A 24,035-nucleotide genomic window follows, 5' to 3' on the forward strand; every position below is an offset into this window, starting at 1 on the left:
ATGAAAGACCGCAAGGGATTATCGTTGACAGCAAAAAAGGGTAATGTTTGATGAGATTTATCCGTGGGATAGTGCTGTCTACCCTTAATACAACCGGGCCCTGAATTACATATGCACTAAACGGAGAAAGAAGAATCGAAACAGCCCAGATGGACGGCAAGAGAAGAGAAGTACTGGTACGAGGGGTAAGATACCCCAGTAACCTGGCGATAGACCGTTGTTTGTTGCAGTGGCGGATCCAGGACTTTAAGAGGGGGGGGGGGGGGGTTCATTTTTGCAAATCTCGGCACAACAATAACGTTCTCTTGCATCATCATTTTCCCCATGAGGCATATCACTAGCCTAGGGGCGCTCCTGATAAGAATAACCTATCCACCAGTCCCATTTCATATTAAATCTCATGAGTTAGTACCATTCTTTTATTTATTTGTTTATTTATTTATTTAAAAAAATATAAAAAATCCAAGGTACCAGCCGGTGGGGGGGTTTCATTTACATCCAATGAACCCCCCCTAAATCCGCCACAGTGTTGTGCACATTTCAGACCATGTGATGCCACTGTTCGAAGTTTATTCTTTCATATGTAAATATTTTAAAATGTTTATCATAAGAGAACGATTTCCAAGAGAATGTCATCTGTAATGGATAATTTTGACACGAGACACCGACAACAGAAAGTGCGCAGACGTGCAGAGTGCTCTCACAAAGCACTTGCTCCCAACCAATCAGAACGTGATATTTACAACAGTTATCTTATGACTAAAATAACATTTTTATTTTTTTTAAATTACCGCGCAATACTTTTTAATAATTTCTATATTGATATATTTAAACCTATATGGTCTTGTCTGGTAAACACTAGATGTAGGGATCTTATTCTTGCTTATTTATTTACTATTTCAGACTCCCCAGCTAACTCCTTTTCTATAGTTTGACTTTCTTTTCCCTCAAACACCAGACTCTCTAATTTGAAATAATTATATTTTAGTTCTTAGATTATCTTTTAATATTAAAGTTAATAAAGAATTCTACACGAATAGAGAATGAAATGCAGATAGTATTGCAGATTAAAAGCTTTGAGGGCATTTCCTCAAAAATACTTAGCAAACATGAAAGATTGACCTGACAAAAACCCTAGTGCTGGAGATAAAAAATCTTAATTTTTTTCTTAATAAAGTATTTCTTTTGATTCAGTACAGTACCCCTCATACTTACACTCCATCTAGAACCCAGTACCCCTCATACTTACACTCCATCTAGAACCCAGGACCCCTCATACTTACATTCCATCTAGAACCAAGTACCCCTCATACTTACACTCCATCTAGAACCCAGGACCCCTCATACTCATACTGAATCTGGTACCCAGGACTTCCCATAATTACACTATATCTAGAACCCAGGACCCCTCATACTCATACTGAATCTGGTACCCAGGACTTCCCATATTTACACTATATCTAATACCCAGAACCTTTTATACTTGTATAGTCTTAGTATACTCAATAGCAGCACAGAGCTGCATCCAGCTCCAGGCTTCCTCTCCCAATAACCGCTGCTCATAAAAATTGCTGACATATTGCATGGTTGAAAGAAGGCTGGGTGGATTAGCTTGGATGAGGACGCATACTAATGCTGGGACAAACTCATCAGCGCCTGCGGGATCACATGAATTGGACGCGCTTGCCATGTTCAGTAGGTTCATGATTGTGAAGCAACACCGCTGGACACATTTCAGTTTGTCTTTGGGCGTCTGTTGATAAAGACAATTATTCCTATTACAAAAAAATCGACGGCATAGAAAAATAGCTATGAAAGGTAGTTGTTGATACGTTTTAAATACCTTGTTGGCATTAATATTCTTATTGTTGCTTAACTCTACCCAATACGTTTTAAATACCTTGTAAGCATTAATATTCTTGAGTTCTTGCTGTGCTGAAGGCCATGGTGCCTCTTTACGGTACATCTGGAAAAGAAAAAAACACTTCATGTTAGTTCATATCTTTCCTTCTTTCTGCTAGACTCCTCTCGGCCATTTGTGGACACAGGTAGCCCACTAATAGGAAAATAGCAAAGAGTTTCGTACCTTAGGGATTCGAATTGCTTTATGGTTAACACCAACCACTCCTTGTAGTTGTTCAACGTGTTTTGTAAATGCTCTGTTAATAATGAAGAGAAAGAATAAATATTCAAAACATAATATTTACATCATCTCTTACACTCACATAACACTTACTTGTCTCGCTCCATGTCTATTCCTCCATGGGGATAAAATGCGTCATTATAAACACGCGCCATTATGTCACGCTCTATCGCAGTACAGCCTTTCTCTATCTGATCGTCTGAAGCTCCTAAATAAAAACAAATGTTGTTGTAGAAAGAAATGAGAAAAGTAGAATTCTTCTTTGTTTGAAAGAGATGAATTTCTTACCCAACCAAGCTTCGTCTCTTTCAAGATCTGTATACAGTTTGTCCAAAAACTCATCCAGAAATTTGGACTAAAAGAGAAACAAGAAAGCACTTGACACATTAGAATGATTGATTCATTATCAACAATATTCTTACACCAGATATCTCAATTAAATCATCAGCATTATCATAATCTTCATGTCATCAACATCACCATCATAATTGACCATGACCCTCATCATAATCATTAAATATCTACCTTTTCGTCAACTGTTGGACAAACGTCTGTGCTTCTAAAGTCTTTGATAAATGTATTTATCTCCTTCTCTCGTTCCTCCAAAAACAAGGTGATGCAGTTTGAAGAGAAGCACTTCTTGCATATCATCGCATTCCTAAAAAGTGAACGTGAGACAATGGTACAGTATTGGCCATGCTGCTTGTAACAGACCAACATCAATTACCACATCACATACAAATCGTGAAAAGAGAGATGGTAAGGCAAACATAAGTAACTAATGAAAGACATATATATTGTGTATTAATGTCTTACTTTTGTACTCTCTCAATTAATCGTTCCAAATGACACTGTGTTGTCAGCAATGTTTGCCGTGAACGAGTTAAATATGCAAGGTACGGCATGCGGCCTTGATACTCCTTCTCCATCAAACTCAATATATTCGTACAACTGTAAGATAGAAGGTAGGTTATAGCATCAATATTACAGACAATATGATTGAATCAATATATATATAAATTATTACAGGACTGAGGTAGGGACACCAAAAAACGAGAGCATTAGCCCTAGCAATACAGCAACTTCACACCCATGGGTAGACTTGTAAGTCTTTGTTTTTGTTTCTCCAGAGAACACTAAGAACTGCAGTAGCCTTATACTGTAAGAATACGGTTTACTAACCTGTCTTTGGATAAATATGTGACACTTCGTATAGTCTCATGTAGCTGAGCTACAAGTGAACGGTCCTGTAGATTGATGGCCTCTGCCAGTTGCACATGGAGAAAGGTCATTAGTTCTTCACTTTGGCCCTTCAAAGGAGTGCTATTGATTCAAACATGGGAATTAAACTATATAAATCTATCCATAACATTGCATATGATTCATTAGACTTCCAAAGACTAGTATTTAGTTAGTACCTGGCAGAGATAACCCGGTCTTTAGACATCAGCCAAGGGAGGTTTCTAAAGTCAGCTTGGCAAAGAACAAGTCTTAGCTTTCTCTTGGTGTCATTCAGTCGAGCTGCTTCATCCCAGACATCGTCCTCTTCCTCGTCATTCTCTCCTTCACCACCTTTGTCTTCACAGAAATCTTCTAAGGCTTTCATGGCTGCTACTTCTTTGTACTTATCCATCAGACCTTGAATGATATCTACAGACAGACAGACATCAGTCATTTTCTAGAACTTTTAACCATTACCATTACTACCATTAATTGTTAAATTGAATTGACAATAATAATAATAATAATAATAATATTTATTTAGACATGATATTGATATTACTGCTCTGCTGGTGTGGTCATGTATCATTGATTATGATTGAAATGATATATATTATACATATTATAGTTATTTCAGAAGATAAATAAAACAAAACAAAATTTAGAATTATAAGTTGATTTAAAAACTGGAATGAAAAAATAGATAAAACTAATTGAAAATATTCTTTACAATATCATGAACAGTATTTTATACATATTTACATATTTACAATATCATTCATTGTGTAAATAGTAATAAATGATACACCATTCCCTGATGAAGACTAGCAGGTTGCAGTCAAAATGTCATGGTCTTTCTACAAATAACTATTAAATTGTTATCAATCTTTATAGTTTCTTTAATATGCAAGATAACTGAGTAACCATAACATTGATACTGAGAAAAATTCACCTTCTTTTAGCAGATATTCTCCAGAGATGATGGAAGAAACTTGGGCATGGCTAAAAAGGGGACCAACCAGCTCAAGCCTCCCAATCATCTCTAAGGGGTTTTGTAAATAGGCTGCCTATTTGTTGTGTTTTTTGTTATATATTCAAATGCTGCACCTAGCAAGCTTGTAATTAGTAACGAGTGCATGTGCTCAGTTTGAAAATATGCCCCAAGTTATAAGGTGAGAAGAAAATTGACACAAACCTTTTGGGGTTTTTTCATCAGCAGCTTCAAACTGTCCAAGAGGAATGGTTGGTAACATACCAAACAGAGACATAGTGTTATCATCAATCTGTCGATAAACTCGTGCTCCACTCTGCTTTGTTCGGCTCCCTCCTCCTTTACGGAACCGTGTTATTAGTCCTTTGTTCTTTCTTTCACTTTTGCTGCTTAAATCAGATTCAGGCAAGGATTTGCGTCTATCTTTGTTTTTCTTGTCAATGAAGCCTAGAGTCTGTGCTCTCTTACCCATTTTCTTCTTAAGTGCCTTTGCCTTACTATGCTTCTTGGTTTCCTTCAAATCCAATTCATCTTCTGGAGTGCTAGAAGACCCACTTCTCTGAACTTCCCCAAGGTAATCTTCACTCAATGTACTTACTTGACTATCCCTATTAGATCTGTATGCTTCTTCTCCAGCTTCCACCACTGTCCCACTGCTATAGCTGTCTCTACTCAAGGTACTAATCACACTCCTGCGGTCATCTGTACTTGTATCCCCCATAATGTTCTGATTAAACAGGTTATTCCCAAAGCTATTTCGATTGTCTTTGTTGTCATTTTCCTCGGGTATATCCATAAATCCACTATCTACTGTACTATCTCTTGTGCCACTACTAAGACTGGAAAAGTTACTAAAGGTACTGTCACGTGCACTGCTGCCACTGCTGATGGTGCTGCTACGTGATGATATAGTAAAAGAGGATCGAGTGAGTTCTGGTTCTGGTATATCTGGGGATAATGGTGCATCTATGATACTTCCAGTGTGTACGTTAGTATCAGGGCTTGTCTCAGGTGAAAAACGAGCTAAAATATGATATGAAGAGAAAGAAAAACAGTCAGGGGCCTGGATGCAATAAAATCATGGATCAAGGTACAGTATGAGGGATTAAAAGATTCATGATTCTTGTTTGATACCTGGATCAGATGAAAAGTCTATGAGTAGATCCACCTCAGCCTGTTTTACACCAGCAGAATTCTGTGAACCACTTTCTACTACATCAGGACCATTGTCTCTGCCATGAAATGGATTGGTTGGAAAATGCGTTGTGTCCTGCACAAGATCTACTTTCTGTGGTTCATGTGTTCTCATCATAAGAATGTTTTCTTCTGTTTCATCTACTTTACTTACTGAAGGAGAACCTACAACTATTAATAACAGGAATAAAATTAATGCCAAGTCTGTGCTTGTGAGTAATTATTGTTTGCCATCAATGGATGCTACAACCTATGCCAATACTACAGCAAAACTAGAACAACAAACAAGATGGGCTTATGGTGGGTTGACATTAGCCTGACTGGGTTGCCTGTGTAAGATATTTAACAATAGACAGTAATCCACAAAGCCAAGCTCTCTTGACTAGTATCTCTCTTTCCACACCTACACCTGCATCTAGAAATCTAGAACCAACAACTACTGTAAGTCTTACTTGTCTCTAAGTGATAATCACCACTTGATTCAATCTCATTGTCAGCACTTGTTGAACCTTTCTCGTTCAAGTCTTTTTCAATTGACATTTCATGAAACAGTTTTGTGAACTTGTTAGAGCTGGACCTTGACCTGAATGGTTGGGAGCCACTAGGCTGTGACTTCTTGTTTTCCTTTATTTTTGGTTTCTCTATACCCAGAACCTGAGAAAAATATGTAGAAAGTAAATAGTTAATCGTGTGAAGCAAACACTGGTAAAGAATGGAATACATAAACAAACCTTTTCCTCTGAGAGCATTCCTGGAGACTCAATAGATGAATAACCCAGACAAACAACAAGAACATCTTCGTTCTCTTGGTACAGATCCCCCAATCTTTTATTACATTCTTGCTGGTATTTCTGTGCCTTGGTCACTTCAGGCATAGCAGATGTAAGTAATGTTGTTGCTGCTTTCTTTGGGCTGTCTTCATCATCATCAAAGGAAGGCATTTCAGGTATGGGTCTGTGATGTTTTTTCCATGGAAACCTGGTACGACCTTTATGAGGAATTTTAGGACTTGCAGAAGGAGACGACTGTGTGGCAATTGTTGCTGATAGTTGTTGTTTCAATGGTGGTGTTTCTGCATCAAAAGGAAGCAATTCTAGTAGTTCTTGTAGTTCTTTATGATGTGGGAAGCCTGTGTCACTTTCCCATGAGCAAACCATTCTCATGAATGCAATCTACAAACAGGACAAATCAACACTACCATTATAATGCTTACTCTAAGAAAACCATCTTACAAAATTTGCTAGTCTTGTTATGGCACTGATTTGATCTGAGAGTTTTTACATTGATTTACTTACCAAAACTTTCATTTCATTCTCAGTGATAAGTATAGAAGTTCTACACAGCCCTGGTAATGTCTGCTGCTCTGGAAAATCATTTACCTCATCTGCTCCTTCCAAAATTGCATCTACAAAAGAAGCTATACTTCCCTGAAAAATATGATAGACAAAATTAAAAATAAATGAACTATCTATTCAACTTTCTTGCTGCATAGCTTTCAAATTAAATACAATAAATAATTGAACAATTTCTAAAGTTATTTCTATACAATACAGCATCAGCAAGAAACATCCTGTCTATGATTGATAGTTGAAACCATTGATGCAGGACTTGCTTAATGAGAAGAGAATAGTTAGCAGGAAGACTAACCAAAACACTTAGAGGAAAGGATTAGGAATTTCCTTGATATGTTATTACAATATGCAGACTTGAGGAAAATTAACCTAGATTTAAATCTGAAAGTCTTTGTTTTGTAATCAAGGGATATTTTCAGATGTTGAGTCATGCTTTGATGGTGCTTTGATAGATTAAAGTCAAAGATAATGAGATGCAAGGGGTTATGTATGAGCCAATTCCAAAGGTTCCCACCTCCCCCCCCGGGCATAACCCAGGCATTTGACCATAGCCAAGTTCCATAGAGTGGGGAATTTGACACTGAATATATGTCCAAACGGCATTTGACTTTTGACTAAATATAGCGGCCCTAATCTAATTTGAATAAATTAGCGTATTGCAAAATTATACGCTTGGATCGTGCTTAGAGGACTCTGGTTCATCTGTGAATTTACAAAAAAATACCTTTATTTAAAATCTGGGATGGCACAAGAGAAGTTAGAAAAGCTTTTTTGGTGGATTCCTTTGCGCACTCTTTTCAAAAGAAAGGTTGAACTTCAAATTGATTACGATCTCATTGAAATCGAATCGCCACTGTACAAATATTTGGTTTCAAAATACAATCTTATACTTGTCGCTTCTTTGAGAAACATCGAGAGAAAAGCTTGGAATTAAGAAGAAAAAGAAGCAAAACTTTTCAATGTGGATGACAGTACAGAACGAGTAGATGAAGATAAGTTTTTGGAGTCCAAAACAATAAATGTGTTTACGCTAATTCCAAAGTCGGCAAAGATTTCAAGTCTCGATTCTTATAAAATTAAAGCTATAAATGATAAAAAAGGTACTTAGCATGAAACTTGGTGGATGTATACAGGCTCAGTTTTGTACATTTTAGGTAAAATTAGAGATTCATTGGACTGGAGGGGTGGGCATTTGACCACTTAGTGGAGCCTGAACGGTGGGGCATTTGATGATTTTGTTGGGCCACATGGTGGGGAATTTGACCAATTTTTTCCAAAAAAGTCAAAGCCTGGGGGGTTGCCCAGCGGGAGGGGGGGGGGGGGGGAATGGGAACCTTTGGAATTGACTCATACATTATAGCTGACAGTTCAATGAAAGAATGTTAAAAATCTTTATGCTGTAGCTGATGAAATATCACACCTTGTACCAGTTCATTGTACTTTTATATTTGTAGTAATTTCGATTGACACAAAAAAAATATCAAAAGAATTAGAAAATATATATTCACTATGATGATAGAAATTATGCAACTATTCGATGAGGAAATCAACAAAAACCAGGAAGTAAATCAACTTCGGTGTCATTGTAAATCATTATAATTAGAAACAAAGGGAAAACTAATCCTTATTATGTGTGGAACGACTGTTAGAAGTCATAAAAAATACTAATTTAGCTGAACTGCCGAAGCCGAACACTTCTGTGTGGGAAATGACCGATGTAGATTTTCTTTGTAAATAAATTGGATTGTAATAATATGTTAGCACTTTTAAATGTTAATACTTATAGTCTTGAATTAAGAATAAATAACTGTAACTAATTTTTTGACGAATCTGAGAAACAAGGGAGGCCAATTTATAGTACGACATTCAAACACTTACCAAATCAATGCTGTTGAAGATGTCACCTGTTGGAACCACATTATCCTGCCAGGGGGCTGTACAACTCTTACACAACAAAGAACTAATTTGCTGCAGGTTTAATCTTGCAGTTTTACTAACTTGCATATCCGAGTTGATCCCGTAAGGTTCTGGGTTGATTATTGCAGGACAAATAAGATAGTTGAAAATTAGTTCCGAAACCATTGCCTTTGCTTGCCTTTCACTAATCATACTTGATCTTAAAACGTTAAATAATTGACATACAAGCCATCTTAGGCTTGGTGGAAAACAGTACAGTTTTTCCTCTAAGCTTTGTACAAATTTAGTACAAGAAAATGGCAGATGCGATTGTAGTTGTGAATCTTTGGCTAGAATCTGAAGTATTTGTGTGTGAAGAGCAGCGGTGAGGTATAGTTTGGCAGAAAACAAGCCCTCTATCATAACACTAAACATGACTGTAAAAGACCAGTTCTTGGGGCTCCTAAAGAATGTTAAAGGATCTTCACTCTTTAAGATCTGAAATTCCATTAAAGACTTCATCAACATAAGTACATAATTCTCATCTTCCGGTAAAAGACAGTTTCCATATAGAGAGTTGAGCACAAGACGAACAACTTGTCTAATGTCGATGTTGACTTTGATTCTATCAACAAAGGCTAAAGTAGATGCCAAGAGCCGCGGATTTTCTCTCAATCCCTTAAGAAACTCTCCATACTTTGATTCAAGATGTCCAAAGGCTTTGTAGGAATCAAGAAACTTAGCATTCTCTAGCAAACTGTTTGCTTGGCTGGCCTTCGATGGGTTGGCTTGTAACCTCTGCAAATTCCTCCACTGTTGTCCGGCTATCCACGAAAGATGGAACAATTTTTCACATGTTGACTGAATTTCTGTATTCATATGCTGTATAGATTCCTTTTCCCTAGAAACAAAGAGATGTTCCTGTTTTAATCTTTCTTGTAGAAGCCATAGACGACCGTCCAGTTTAGTCGAGGCCGCCATCTTGTAATGCTACTTGTCCCTGGGGAGTATTCTTTTGAAATCACTCCTTACAACCAATCAGCGATCATGTACCATGACTATTACTGAATAGTACAAATATCTTACAACCACTATGATTGGATAACGGGATACTTCCCTGTGCTTATACTTCCGTAATCTTTCCGTAGTGTGTCATTGTTTATCACTTTCGTAGAAGGTTTATTTCATATCTTCATTTAACTGTGTTAAAGCAATTAGGAAGTAGGAAACTGAAACAACCTTAGAGGTAAAAGATTTCTAGTAAATATTTATTCGTGACGTGGACACTTTATTTCATTTCACGTTATTCCGATTCATTCTTTATGCCACTTTTACAATAATTTACAAATTTCTCGCGCGCTAATTGGTTATTTTTTATCATCAATAAGAGGACAGACAGATAAAGCTGACGTCAACGAGCGCGCGCTCTTTCCGTTGGTTGTTTTGATCACTAAAAATGAGAAGTTTTTATCGTTTTTGTGATTGTAAAAAAACAAATTGACACAAGTTATTTGTGTCTGTCCTCTTATTGACAATAAATTTCGTCATCACATTGTCAAATTTGTATACGTATCCACTCGGCTGCGCCTCGTGGACGCCGCGTGGATCCACACTACTTTGACAATGTGATGACGCAATTTATCTTCAATAAGAGGACAGACTCGACAGACACAAAAAACTGATGTCTATTTGTTATTTTTTCTTAATAAATGGTAAGATCCTTTAGTGTGTGGCCAAAAAAGTAAGAAAATCAAGCATAAAATTTTACTATGCTGAAGCTTTTGACCTGACCAGTTACGATTATACGGTCCTCCCATCCATACGCGCACTATTAGCTAGGTTCATGACGCATACTGCACAACGATGTTACAAGTAGGACGGTACCAAGACTTTAGGTCAGTTTTTCATGCTACAAAAACTGCTTAAGTCTGTTAACATAAATCCACATTTTTGGGGGGAGAAAAAACGACAACGAATAATAAAAAATACAGTTTTTTAATTTTTTCTATCGCAGTTACAATTTATTATTTCTATATTGTGATCGATAAAATTAATATTTAACTAAACATCTGGACTTAAAAGAAAAATACAAGGAAACCTCCACAATCAAGTTATTAAAATGTTGCATTCTTTCACTTTCATTCTTTTTATTTATACGCATCTGTCTTAAACTACAACAGTTGTAAAATATTAATTATATCTAATTATATATATGCTCTTTTATTAATTAAGGACTTGTATACTGAAAAATGTGCTAGATGTATGTATGCGTCAATACCCAAACCTTTTTTGTCTGTTTTTATGTTGAATATCTTGGCTTTGCATTGACACTGATTGCACTCAGCCAGCAATACTTCAGCCAGAGATGCATTGATATAATGAACTAAAAGTTTATAAAATGTACAGCAAATATCTATATGCAGGCAGTGTGAAGACAGGTTGTATATGCCTTGAAATCCCTTTTAAAACTGATCAGCAATAACGTTAAAAGGCTATAAAGACCTGATATCCCAGGGTTTCCTGGTATTTCTAATTATTGCTTGATTAACTCTTATGTAAGGTCTCATTAGTCTAAAAGATAGTTGAATTAATCCCAAGATCTCTATGCATCTATGACAATGTCATTTTTTCTTTATGTAACAGTGTTAAACTCACCATTACATATAAGAATTCACAAAGCAATTGATTTCTCATAATAGATCAGCACTGCTATGAATGAATCTTAAACAAAATAAAACAAAATGTATGTACTTAATATCTAGCTATTGTTCTAATTTCCTTTTTTACATCATATTTTCTTTTCAGTGGCAAAGCAAATCAAATCATCCTGTGTCAACTTATCTCCCATGACATCAATGAGCCATTTGACTTTCTCAAAGTAGTAAGATTCATAATCTTGCAGGATTCATGTAGGTTAATCCACTAACAGCTAGTTCCTTATCTTCTCATGATCCTATATTTCCAAGAAGCCTAGGTTTCACCTTCTTGACCTTTAGAAAGAATTAGAGCACAATAAAATATTATAACTGGTTCAAAAAATCAGTATACTTCAACAAAAAAAGAAGTTCCACAGAAAATTCAGCCAACTTTTTTTGCAACATTTTGGAAATCATATTGCTTCTCTCATGGTAAAGAACATAAAGCACAATCAGAGTATGGAATTGATGAATTCTGACCTAGTTATGCAGTTTGCAAGATCACTGCTCATTCAGTGAAAAAGCTTGGATACAGCAAGTGCTGTCATGATCATAGCAAGGCACTTGTGAGATTCCCCCTGAGATTCATATTGAATTTAAACTATATGCACTTTCTCCCTCCAACAAATTTTGAAATTCCAGTGCCTTAAATTAATAATGGAAGGTTACCTCTGTTTCCATCTGGTCCTCCTTTATTGCCTACACCTTGGCTTCCAGCCTGCTGAAAGCAAAGAAATTGTGAGAAATACTACATATTATTTGAGGGAAGTTAGATTAAGAAAATTAAAATTGAAAGATTGTTAGCCAGTGAAGTGACTAAACCTAACCTGGTGCATATGGTGTGGGTCATGATACAACTGTTGCTGCTGCTGTCCATGACCTTGCATGTGTCCACCACTTGGATCATATGCTGATGCTGCCTGCGACATGACATGTCTTAAGCCTGGCACCTACAGAGGAAATGAATATGCAGATAAGGTAAAGCACTTCTTCAATAGTTAAGAAACAGTAATTCCATACTGAACCGGGAGTGGGCGGGCAAACAAGATGCCCTGTCTCAGAAGGGATTAGAAGTTGAGTAGGGTTTTAGGATTCCTAGACTTTTAATCTTTGACTAATTTGTCATCCATTATTCTCTCCTCCTAGTAACAATGTATGTATGCACATTTACAGTCATTAGCTTACCTGTGATTGTACATTGGCTCCGACTGCTGACCCCCCTTGGTACTCAGAACCCATTCCACCATTCATCTGCACACCTGTCATGTACATCTCTCCTGGCTGCTGTGACATCTGAGGCTGTGATGTTGGTGACATCCCTGGTGAGCTCATGGCAAATCCCCCTACGGAAGATAAATATCAAAAGATACATACAAAATCATCTAATATCAACTAGATATCGTATTATATTGTATGTTGTGTGACAAAGCTCTTACACATCAAGGATTCAACTTAAGACAGCTTTTTTGGCTTTTTTTTTTGTGTGAACTTTTATGGGGCTATTCAATATACAGGCTTCCAAAGCTCTTTTGCACCAGTGGTCCTCGTTTATTGTATTTTTTGTTTATTACGTCTTTGACCTTTTTCTTTTGAGTAACTGCAGCGCCAAGAGTAACAACAAAACAAAATCCCAAGAAAGTTTGAAAATATTTAGGTAATGATACTGAAACAATAAAAAGACAAACCTTGAGTAGAGGAAGGAACACCAGCTGGTCCAGTGGGTCCATTACCAGCTGGTTGAGGCTGCCCCCCCTGACTGGGTGGTCTTGCCACTGCTTGTGAAGATTTAGCAGCATATAGGCTTGCTTCTTCTTGAGCTTTACCAATATTTTTCTTGTATCGAATACGTTTATTACCAAACCAATTAGATATCTGGAAAATAAATATTTACTGTCTTAGCAACAATCTTTTTCATTTTTCTTTAAGCCAGACAGGAATCATTGGTCATTACTTCACAATTAATGAACAATTCCATTATTCTAGATACAATATATAAAGCGAATTCAGACAATACAATACTTTATTCCAAGAGAGAAACACAATAACAGCTTTCTAACTTACATCCCTCAAAATATCCATATGGCTGTGTATCTATTTCAAGAGATAACTTAAGTACTGGTAATGCAATCATTCAATCACCTAAATTTAACACTGTCAATTTGGTTTTTAGGTCTGATAATGAAGTATTTTAGAAAGGAAGAATTTAAATAATTAAATTTCTGTCCCTTGATTTGAGTTTTCCCCAGGTTTTCCCATTTTCTTCCCCCAGGAAAACCAAAACACTAAATTCAAATTAGATCTGTGTCTCAGCAATCTCAGTTTAGTCTAAAGGTTGTTTCAAGGTCTGATACCATTGATGATTGGTTTTACTCTAACACTAACCTGTGCAACACTGATATTACACTTCCGTGCCAATTCTTCTTTTGCTTCTTCACTTGGGTATGGATTACTCAAATGCGAATAAAAATATTCGTTTAGGATCTCTGTTGCCTGTTTGCTAAAGTTTCGTCTTTTTCTCCTACATCAAAGCATTATCACACTGTTAGTTGTTACATAATAGCATCCTTAAGATTTATTGTCTGGAAGGCTTAATGTATTATGTTTATATGATTGTTTCAGAGGGATACAAGAAAAGTGCTTTCAGACATGATTTATACATGTTAATAAAAAACATATTGATTTTAAAAAGCTAAAACCACCATATGGAAACATAGTTCAAGTATTAATGGGATTTCCACAATAAGATCTTTCATTTATAAATGGAGAGTTAAAACAGAATAAAAACTCCTCATACCTTGCATCTAAAAACCTTGATCTAAGAATCATAACAGCCTCACATGTACTTTGCTTAAGCTGCATTTGTATTGCACTAAATTTGCGATGTATGATTCCAACCATTCTTTCAATTTCCTTGGGTGATATAGGACGGGTACGTGATTGCTCCCGTAGTAAATTCATGACATGTGTAGTAAACTCACTGCAAGCCTAAAATTTATGAATAAATAGAAGACTGAAGTTAGCAACCACAAAAAGCATTATTTAGGTGAACAAATGTTTATATTATTACCTGTTCATATTTTTCCAGTTCAGTATGGTATATCTGTCTTATTTGGTTTAGTTTGTTCCTATATTCAGAATGTTCTGATTGGTTCTCATGTACTCCTGCGGCAGCAGCTGCTGCAGCTGCCCCACCCTTCTCTGGACCAGCAACACCCTCTGCCAACAGCATGTTGTCCAGTCGCATGAGTTGTGGATCTGGTGGCTCATCTTCTTGTGACCCACGAATACTCAACACTGTTTAGAACAAGACAAATTGATTAACTTCATTAATAAAGTGGCTTTTTTCGACCCAACAAAAAGATTACTAAATAACTCATGAAACAATGATGCAAGATCAAAAGTTACTCCAATAACAAATAAATTATGAATTTTTACAAGGAAATTCTTTAAATGGGGAATAGAAAAAAAAATTATCCATATTTTAATTCAGCTGAAACTTTACTGGAATAACCCTTAAAGTTCTAATAATCACTGGTTAAAATGTTTTCTTGATATTCAGATGGGAAGTATTGTATCTTAAAGAATTTTTATAGGAGTCTGTGATGTCATACACTCAACACTATAACGTTGCTCCATACATTTCTTTGTATTTTGTAATCAAAATATCTTCTAGTTTTATACTCAGTATTTAAGAAAAGATACCATAAAATATTTCTAACCACAAGTTATGTATGTTAAGTCCCTAAGCCAACCTTTGGGCTTAATAGAAATAAAGTTAAACATGAAGATATTTACAAAGAAATTAAATTAACATGACAATGACAATTGTGCTTCTGTTTTGTTCTCTGCACTACTGGATATATTTTCATCATTATCAAGTAAATAAAGATTATATTATTACCCTATATTGTATGCACTGCTAAAGTAATACTGCTAGTACAGACTACCCATTTTCTGATTTAAATGAGTCAAGTCACTATCAACCAAGGTTGACTATTAAAAAATGACAAAGAAACAAGAAATAAAATAGAGAGAAAAAACATCTTCAAAAGACAAAAGATGCAGATTGTAGGTTGTCTTCTAAATTCTACTTCATCATTGGTCATTGGTCGGTGGGAGTCACGTGAGAGAGCGCACGAACCCGGGAGATCAATTTGTGTGTGATCCTTGGGAGATCTACTGTGTTTGTTATTGATGCGTCGATTTATACCTCTTAAAGCCTTAAAGAAGTAGACTTTGAAGAATGGAACCTAAAGGAACACGCGAAGACGAAGAGGAAAACCTCCTAGCTGATGATGAAGAAAATTCTGATTCACGAAAGCAAGATAATCCGAGCGACTCGCTCACTGCCACCTTGGCGAGCCTAAACCAAACAATGGCCGCCATGGCGGGAAATATTTCCTCAATGGGAAATACTCTTAAGCGGATGCAGGCCGACTCGGCTGCATCGTCAAAAGCAAAAAAGCGAAAAGAAGCTGTTACTCAAGATGCTGAGCTAAGTGATAGAAATCTTAGTGAGGAGGAATCCGACTCGGATGACTCAGTCAAGTTGCTTCAAGCATCTCGTACACAACAACGGACTGCAAAGGCAAGTCAAGAAAACAGCCAGAAAAACCAAATCGAGGACCCCTCGACTAGTTTTTTGGGCACAATTTCACAAGATTATGACACAGAAGAAAAAACTACAGACGCTGTGTCGGATAAACTGGCGGAATTTGTCAATAAGCGTTTCTCGACCAAACTTGGCGACACAAAACTTAAAGACAAGCTTGACAAATACGCCCGCCCGTCAAACTGTGACAAGCTTATCGTCCCTACAGTTAACCCTGAAATATGGGATAAACTCGACCACTTGGCCAGAAGAAGGGACCTCCGCGTTGCCAGTACCCAAAAAACACTCACGAAAGTGGGAGCTATCTTGACTGCCTCAGTCAGTAAGATAATGACAGCCGTTGCTGATCCCACCACGCTGAAGTTGGAGGAGTTGCTGACCTTAAACACTGATGCCATAGCACTCCTAGGCCATGATAATCTCAGTCTGTCTCAACATAGAAGGGACTTAATCAGACCCTGTTTAAACAAAAATTATAGCACCCTGTGTGCTCCCCACATCCCAATTACTGGGATGCTGTTTGGTGACGAACTGCAATCTCAACTGAGCAGCATCAAGGCCTCAAACCAAATAAGTAACCTGGCGGCTGGAGGCGGCTCAAACCGCCACCAAGATAAATCTGGCAATAACAATAGAGGCAAGAGGCCTTTTTTAGGCCAGAGGGGGAGAAGGAATCCCCACTTCAACAGCCAGAAGAAGCAGTGGGACAAAAAGACACCCTCTCAATGATTAACCTGACAACACAGGTAAATGAAAATAATTTTATGTCGCTTATGCCTGCTCTAAAAGATTATTTCACTGCAAAAGCAGACTGTTTTAAGGCTGGCAGGCTGGTATCCTACCTAGAAAATTGGAAGGAAATAACTTCAGACTCTGAAATATTGTCAATGGTCAGAGGCCAGCATATTGAATTTAATTCAATGCCCACCCAGGGAAAAACCCCGGGACAGTCTGTGAAAAATTCAGAGGTCAAAATCATAGACCTTGAAATATGTAAACTCATAAAAAAGGGTGTTATATTACCCACGGGGAATGAGAAGGGACAATATCTGTCACCTATATTCACCAGGCCGAAAAAAGATGGCTCTCACAGGTTAATCCTAAACCTGAAGCGGCTCAACATGCATGTTGAGTACAAGCATTTTAAAATGGACACCCTCAAATCAGCCATAAGTATGATGAGACCGAATTGTTATATGGCTTCGGTGGACTTAAAAGATGCATACTACTCAGTTAGTATAGCAGAAAGTGACCAAAAATACCTAAAGTTCATATGGTCAGGGAATCTTTATAAGTTTACATGTTTCCCAAATGGTCTTGCATTTTGTCCAAGAAAGTTTACAAAATTACTGAAGCCGGTTTATGCCACCTTAAGACAGTCTGGTCATTTGTCATCATCTTACATAGATGATTCGTACCTCCAAGGTGAGGACTTTGAGGACTGTATTTGAAATGTTCTTGCCACAATAAAATTGTTTGACTCATTAGGGTTTATAATTCACCCGGAAAAGTCAACACTTGTGCCCTCACAGAGAATCACTTACCTGGGTTTCGTCCTTGATTCTTTAGAAATGAAAGTTTACCTCACTCAGGAAAAATCAAACAAACTCAAGGATGCATGCAAAAATATACTAGCTAGCAGCAATCCTTCTATAAGAGAAGTGTCCTCACTCCTAGGACGTATGACTGCTAGTTTCCCAGGAGTCATGTGGGGACCCTTGCACTTTAGAAGCATTGATATGGAAAAAACTGATGCTTTGAAGCATGCAAAAGGAAAATTTGATATTTCCATGACATTGTCGGAAGCTGCCTTAGCAGATATAAGGTGGTGGCGAGACTCTGTGAGTAGTGCATACAATATTGTTCAGCATGGAGAGCCAGATATTGTTATTCATACTGATGCATCCATGCTAGGATGGGGGGCAGTCATGGGCACTCTATCAGCTAAGGGCGGATGGGGTCCATCCGAAGCCTCCTATCATATAAACGGACTAGAAATGCTAGCAGTATTCTTTGCCCTGAAAGCATTTCGGGACCATATTATGGGCAAACACGTTAGAGTTATGATCGATAACATGACAGCTGTAACAACATTAGCCCACATGGGCACTAGTCATTCAAAGGCATGTAATAACTTAGCCCGCTGTATTTGGGACTGGTGTGTTGAGAACAATGTGTGGCTGTCTACTGCTCACATCCCAGGAAAGATGAATGTAATGGCTGACTGGCACTCTAGAAATGTCAATAATGGGACTGAATGGGCATTAGACCCAAAGATATTCAAGGATGCATTAAATAAATTGAATGTGAAGCCCACCATTGATCTTTTTGCTTCGCGTTTAAATTACAAACTAAAACCGTTTGTAGCTTACCAACCTGATCCGGAAGCATTTGCAATAGATGCTTTTAGCTTATCATGGCAGTCCTATTTATTTTATGCTTTCCCTCCTTTCAGCCTTATGGCAACTGTTCTTCAGAAAATTCAGGAAGAGAAGGCAACAGGTCTAATATTGATTCCCAAGTGGCCAACTCAACCTTGGTGGCCAACTGTTATGAGAATGCTAATTCAAGACCTACTGGAACTTCCCAGGAAAATAGGGATGCTCTTCCAACCCAGTCAACCAACTATAACCCACCCACTACAGGGAAAACTGGTGTTGCTCCTATGTCATGTATCAGGGAACATTTCAAAGGTCAAGGACTATCAGAAAAAGCTACCTCATTGGTCATGTCATCATGGCGAAATGGCACTAAAAAGCAGTACAGTCCATACATTGATCGATGGAAAGAGTACTGTCATAAAAGGAAAATTGATCCATTTTCAGCATCTGTAGAGGATGGGGTAAATTTCCTTGCAGAGTTATATGACTCAGGCATGGGATATAGTGCAGTTAACACTGCAAGGAGCGCCTTGTCTACCTGCATACAGACAACTGGGCACAATAGTTTTGGAAGCCACCCATTAGTCTGCAGACTACTGAAAGGGGTATTTGAATGCAGGCCATCTCTTCCTAAATATTCTAGAACCTGGGATGTAAAACATGTTATGGACTATTTGAGGACTTTACATCCCCCTGAAACTCTCACGTTGAAAGACTTGACCCACAAGTTAGTTATGTTAATGGCACTACTATCAGGGCAGAGACGCCAAACGTTACATTCATTGACAGTGTCTGACATGCACTTAACCTCTGACAAGTGCATATTTGTACTTAAAACATTGCTAAAAACATCCAGACCTGGAAGGCATCTCTCCACAGTTGAGTTCCTTGGCTACCAACCAGACAATCGCCTGTGCGTAGTTACCTACATGTTTGAATATCTCAAGAGAACAAGTGGTTTAAGACAGCCAAACAAGGATCAGCTGCTAATAACTTATCAAAAGCCACACCAGCCTGCCTCAGCTGATACAATCAGCCGCTGCATAAAGTATGTGTTAGGCAAGGCTGGAGTTAATACAAGTGTGTTTAGTGCTCATAGCACTAGGGCTGCAGCTACTTCAGGTGCTAAGGCAGGACACATATCTCTTGAGACTATTATGAAAAGTGCAGGATGGTCCAGTGAAAACACTTTTCAAAAGTTCTACAATATGCCTGTTGTTAATACTGAAAACTTTGGCAATGAATTACTTAAAGTTTGTGATTCACACAAATAAATATTTGTCTGTTATACAGTTATTATTGTGGTTGCATGGTGTTGAGCTCATAATCATGCAGCTTTAAAGTCTCACGTGACTCCCACCGACCAATGACCAATGATGAAGTAGAATTCAAAAATTAAACGAGACTTACCTGTAAGGTGAAGTTTGATTTGAATTCTACGAGTCATTGGTCGGGAGTGTGGGAGTTACGTGCCCACCCATATAGTTTTCTATGCTTTTATACCCACCCTTGATCTATTTGCATGATTACTCGCAGTTGAATATTGATCTCCCGGGTTCGTGCGCTCTCTCACGTAACTCCCACACTCCCGACCAATGACTCGTAGAATTCCAATCAAACTTCACCTTACAGGTAAGTCTCGTTTAATTTTTGAATTTTCAGAGGCCACTGAACGCCACTTCAGCATGTTAGTCTTGATTAAGGCCATCACGAAAGCCAATAAAACATTCTTTTTCGAAAAATATTAATATTTTTTGTTCTATCTGTACTCGAGAGACAAGAGTGCAAAAATAAATAGCTGTTAAAGGAAAGTCATTGGGATAATCTTTTCTTAATCTACTTGTGAATTAAAAACGTTTTCCTAAAACAATGTCATAAAAGTGAAGAATAAGATGATGTAAAGTTTTCTTTTTAATCCCATCTGAGATTATCATAGTGTAATTTAATGTGTTTTACAAATGAAGTTATTTTCAACAGATCAAAGCAAATAGTGAGCATCCAACACACCTCAACAAGAACAGCTGAACAAATACCATACAGGATCCATAAACTTCTTTTTATTGGAATAGAGCTCAACTTAATCATACTTCTAATTGACTCTCCAATCGAAAAAGAAACACAAAACGAAGCCAAGCTCTCAAACTAATTTTCTTCTCATTCTCATTGTCGTGACAAGGCCCTTAATGAACTGTTTGAGTGAATTATGGTCTGATGTAGTCAAAAGGCTATCAATCTTTTGGAAATAAAACCAACCAATGACAGAGCCAATATCCCTTAACCTCATAAGTGATTTTTCTCATTAGAAACTTTTTTCTAGAGTTGAATGAGAAAGGACTACAAGCTGTCGATGAATGCAGCTGATTGGTTTGGGTGTAGAAAGACATCTCGTGATAAAACATTTGATAAACGAAGTTTTTCAAGTGGAGCTTCGCAAAAACAACCTTGATTTCATTGTAACAAAAACTACCAGTTAGAGCATGCTTGCTACATGTAACCAAATAGCTTAAATGCTTTCTTTCTCAAACTGCTTTTTGTCATTTAAAACATTACTTCTTGTATTCAAGATCCATGGAAAAACGGCATTGCTCCTGTATTAAAACATATAATAAATATGTAACAGTAAAAGTAAAAAGCAAAGATCAAATAAATAAGAAATATTTAGGCAGAATAGTTCCAGTTTTTCTTCAAAGGGCAACTACAACAATAATCAAAAACAATTCTTTTGTTGTAGGCTCTATTTTGACGCTTTCATTACACCTGAATTAAAGAATAATTAAGAAATTCAGAAGTTTTGACTGAAAGAGGAGTGATTTTTAAAACGAAATGTGGTCTTTTGTTTTCAACAAAGAATAAACACAACTAGTATTACCCATTGTGTGTCAAATTCTCAAAAACACGTTTGTGATCCTTATGTACTAGACGCCATCGAATTCTGTCAACGATTTAACTTGTCCTTCTAAGGATTAAAGATTGACCGCTAAGATATTATTTTAAATAAAAAATACAGTGATATAGACAATCAATCTGTCTTCTCTGATGCCAAGGTATATGAGCATTCACTCGATCAACTATATACATGTTATACCCGTAGCCCTGCATGATTTCCCGTTCAAAATGTTTATAACTTGCTCTGGTACGTACTTTGTTGTAGGTGCCAATACTAGACGGAAATACTATCAAAAGAACGTCAGATCGCAGAAGCGAAAACCGACATCAGACTTCAGAACGTAAGTGAAAATTTCATCCAAAATTAGGCGGGATCATAGGGCAAGAGAAATCGTAAACCGCTCGCCACACAAGCAACGTTTGAATGAAGAACGTCCACGGGGCGGATTTACCTATGCTACGACCACAAAACTGATAGCAAAGCCACTTGATCGGGATAAGCGTTGAAGCTACGATTTTAATTGAGTGAACGTGAAGAAGCTTACCTGTCTTTTCCTTGATCTCACAGAGAACATTGAAAAGGGCGGGCTTCAAGCGATGGCAGTTCAAAGCATGTTTCCTATGTGAATGTGTTGAGAAAACAATACATTAACATAAAGCATGGACTTCTGGACAGCTAATAGTATACACAATCAGAAGAATGAACGATTTCTTGTCACCGTGACTCAAACTTGATGCCTCGATTATTCGAACAGCAAACGGTGTTCGATTTCACAGTTGACTCGTGCACTTACTTGGCTTGTGCTTCGTCCAATGACTGATCTGTGATGCTCATAATTTGCTGCAAAATATCGCCAATATCTTGCTTACGTCCGTCTAATTCCTCGGTTTGTTTCATCTCAGCTCCCTGTTGGCCATGCATCATCGATACAGAATTCACTGGCATCGGGGCAGAAGTATGCATCAATCTATCATTTCCTTCCATAGAACCTCTTAGCTCCGTCTTCCTTCGGCAAACAATCCAAGATGTCGTCTCACGGTGCTCGAATTTGGTCGATCAAAACGAGACGCTAGGCCGCCTTTGGCACTCTTAAATTCAAAGTATTACTTAGAAACAGGTTTCCCCAGCTGAATAGAGTTAGTGATGTTTATGTCCTTCGGGATAGCTGTTACGTTTTTTGTGAAAGAGTGTTACGCGCGGTTGGCGGTCGTGTTCTCGAGCTGCCACTCAACTTGTGTTTTAAGCAACGACGTGTCAATATTTTCCGCGTGGGTTCAGATTGATTGACAGCTCGTATTCTTCATTAGCATATCCAACTTCCAATAAATTTACAAACAAGATAGCATAAATCACCCGTTATCAAACTTCTGTCGATTGAAATAGCTTCAAGAGAATTTAAGCCAGATTAAATACTGGGAATAAATTTTATAATGAACTCATAGAGAACAAACGAAGCCATAAAACATAATTCAACATTTCCAAGATGGCGGACACTTTTGAGACAATGCGTCAATATTCATTTTGGTTGTCATAGTAACAGACACCAGGTGTTGGATGATGGGTCAAGACAAAGGCAAAGTGATAAGTGAAGGCGGTGAAAAAAACAAGAAAAACAAATATACTGCCCTTCGGCTTGTCTCTCATTTTCGTCACAATTTTGGACTTAAAATGACAATTTTGAAGTTCTTAATATGTGAAATGGCGAGACAGTCTAATGCTCTTTTTCTTAAGCAACAAAAACATCTTATTCGAACGTCTGAACAAGGCAAACCAGCGCTAATTTTTGTGAATAAACTCCTTGACAAATGAACAGCTTTTTGAAATATTGTAAAAATCTAGTAATATTCATTTCTAGTTTTGGGTTTATCTGGGATAAAAGGTGATTCTTATGTCTAATAATCGGATTAAAAACGTGAAATATCACGTTAGCTATCCCGGCCAGAAAATTGCCAAGCGAAAAATACATGATAAAAAAAAAATTAATTAAGAATCTGTAATTTAGAAATTACCAGTTTATCTAGCTTTCTCTTTATTATTAATATCAATTTCATTTATTTTTCGCTGCATAGGTTCGCAGTGGGAAATCTTGCGGTTATCATTTAACAAAAGAAATTAATTTGGGGCATACGAATTTTATCTGTTCTTTTCTTATTTAGAATAAAATTTTCGTGACATTTCGTCACGAAATGAATGAATGAGGCGACAAAATATTTATAGAAATTAAAATTGAACAAAGAGGATTTCTCTCTGCCGGTGGCGCATGGGAGGTAACGATACGAAACACTGAAAGGTTTTCTTGTCTCATTCACATTTCTAATGTTCCCATTTGTATCTTTTGAATAAACCCTTCGAACTTAAAAAAAGCCATTTGTTTAAAATAATCTAACTACTACACAGTGGCAGGTAAAGTTAACTTGAAAACAAACGTTATTATTTCGTAAAAATGCATACAACCAATAATATTCAAAATATTGAAAATGTAAAAAAAAAAAACAAACAACAACAACAACTAAGAAAAGGGAATAGATGACATTATCTCGGTTGTGTACCTCGTTCATATGTTTGGTCTAAAAAAAGGTAGCTTATTATTAACCCCAGAATGGCACACGAGCTATTACTCGGGTAATATGGAGAAGTCCTTACCAGTTCCCTCGAACCACTC

At 37.2% G+C, this 24,035-nt stretch overlaps 3 protein-coding genes and 1 long non-coding RNA gene across 5 annotated transcripts; 2 read left to right on the forward strand and 2 right to left on the reverse strand.

The window, feature by feature from the left end:
• Nucleotides 1–405: 405 nt before the first annotated feature.
• LOC116290189 (GTPase-activating protein and VPS9 domain-containing protein 1) lies at nucleotides 406–9,786 on the reverse strand. The gene is made up of 15 exons (XM_031697193.2): nucleotides 8,780–9,786; nucleotides 6,845–6,976; nucleotides 6,281–6,721; nucleotides 6,002–6,203; nucleotides 5,490–5,720; nucleotides 4,560–5,378; nucleotides 3,562–3,793; nucleotides 3,326–3,466; nucleotides 2,960–3,094; nucleotides 2,669–2,801; nucleotides 2,432–2,498; nucleotides 2,237–2,351; nucleotides 2,087–2,159; nucleotides 1,901–1,966; nucleotides 406–1,753 (listed from the first exon to the last, which is right to left on the reverse strand). The coding sequence occupies exons 1-15, from the start codon at nucleotides 9,776–9,778 to the stop codon at nucleotides 1,478–1,480; spliced, it is 4,062 nt and encodes a 1,353-aa protein (XP_031553053.2). The 5' UTR covers nucleotides 9,779–9,786; the 3' UTR covers nucleotides 406–1,477.
• A 987-nt stretch (nucleotides 9,787–10,773) lies between these two features.
• Nucleotides 10,774–22,646, reverse strand: LOC116290183 (pre-B-cell leukemia transcription factor 1). Of its 2 annotated transcripts, none has more exons than XM_089024714.1 (10): nucleotides 22,167–22,646; nucleotides 21,918–21,991; nucleotides 14,561–14,787; nucleotides 14,288–14,478; nucleotides 13,876–14,011; nucleotides 13,179–13,365; nucleotides 12,679–12,836; nucleotides 12,321–12,443; nucleotides 12,163–12,211; nucleotides 10,774–11,787 (listed from the first exon to the last, which is right to left on the reverse strand). In XM_089024714.1, exons 1-10 carry the CDS (start codon nucleotides 22,355–22,357, stop codon nucleotides 11,768–11,770), a joined length of 1,356 nt encoding a protein of 451 aa, XP_088880840.1. In that variant the 5' UTR covers nucleotides 22,358–22,646; the 3' UTR covers nucleotides 10,774–11,767. The 2 variants fall into 2 exon arrangements, with proteins under 2 accessions (XP_088880840.1, XP_031553047.1); XM_031697187.2 differs by having other exon boundaries at nucleotides 12,163–12,214.
• Nucleotides 15,583–19,370, forward strand: LOC148904899 (uncharacterized). Its single transcript, XM_089024715.1, has 2 exons — nucleotides 15,583–16,851; nucleotides 18,561–19,370. The coding sequence occupies exon 1, from the start codon at nucleotides 15,737–15,739 to the stop codon at nucleotides 16,832–16,834; it is 1,098 nt and encodes a 365-aa protein (XP_088880841.1). The 5' UTR covers nucleotides 15,583–15,736; the 3' UTR covers nucleotides 16,835–16,851; nucleotides 18,561–19,370.
• Nucleotides 21,402–23,183, forward strand: LOC116290184 (uncharacterized). Its single transcript, XR_004196413.1, has 2 exons — nucleotides 21,402–21,530; nucleotides 21,638–23,183. It is a non-coding gene; the product is annotated as an uncharacterized LOC116290184 (long non-coding RNA).
• The last annotated feature ends 852 nt before the right edge of the window (nucleotides 23,184–24,035 follow it).

The sequence above is a fragment of the Actinia tenebrosa genome, unplaced genomic scaffold (assembly GCF_029948245.1).
Source record: "Actinia tenebrosa isolate PJP-AT-01 unplaced genomic scaffold, QUT_ActTen_1.0 PGA_scaffold9__36_contigs__length_13948895, whole genome shotgun sequence".
Taxonomy (NCBI): domain Eukaryota; kingdom Metazoa; phylum Cnidaria; class Anthozoa; order Actiniaria; family Actiniidae; genus Actinia; species Actinia tenebrosa.

Excerpts from the sequence above, each read along its gene's own strand:
- LOC116290189 (XM_031697193.2), bottom strand. The coding sequence starts at position 9,778 with ATGGCGGCCTCGACTAAACTGGACGGTCGTCTATGGCTTCTACAAGAA. Across the intron at positions 6,977-8,779 it reads TCTTCAACAGCATTGATTTG|GGAAGTATAGCTTCTTTTGT; the intron begins GTAAGTGTTTGA and ends CATATTTTTCAG. Across the intron at positions 5,379-5,489 it reads AGACTTTTCATCTGATCCAG|CTCGTTTTTCACCTGAGACA; the intron begins GTATCAAACAAG and ends ATCATATTTTAG.
- LOC148904899 (XM_089024715.1), top strand. The coding sequence starts at position 15,737 with ATGGAACCTAAAGGAACACGCGAAGACGAAGAGGAAAACCTCCTAGCT.
- LOC116290183 (XM_031697187.2), bottom strand. The coding sequence starts at position 22,357 with ATGGAAGGAAATGATAGATTGATGCATACTTCTGCCCCGATGCCAGTG. Across the intron at positions 14,788-21,917 it reads TGAGATCAAGGAAAAGACAG|TGTTGAGTATTCGTGGGTCA; the intron begins GTAAGCTTCTTC and ends TGTTCTAAACAG. Across the intron at positions 13,366-13,875 it reads GTAATATCAGTGTTGCACAG|ATATCTAATTGGTTTGGTAA; the intron begins GTTAGTGTTAGA and ends TTTATTTTCCAG.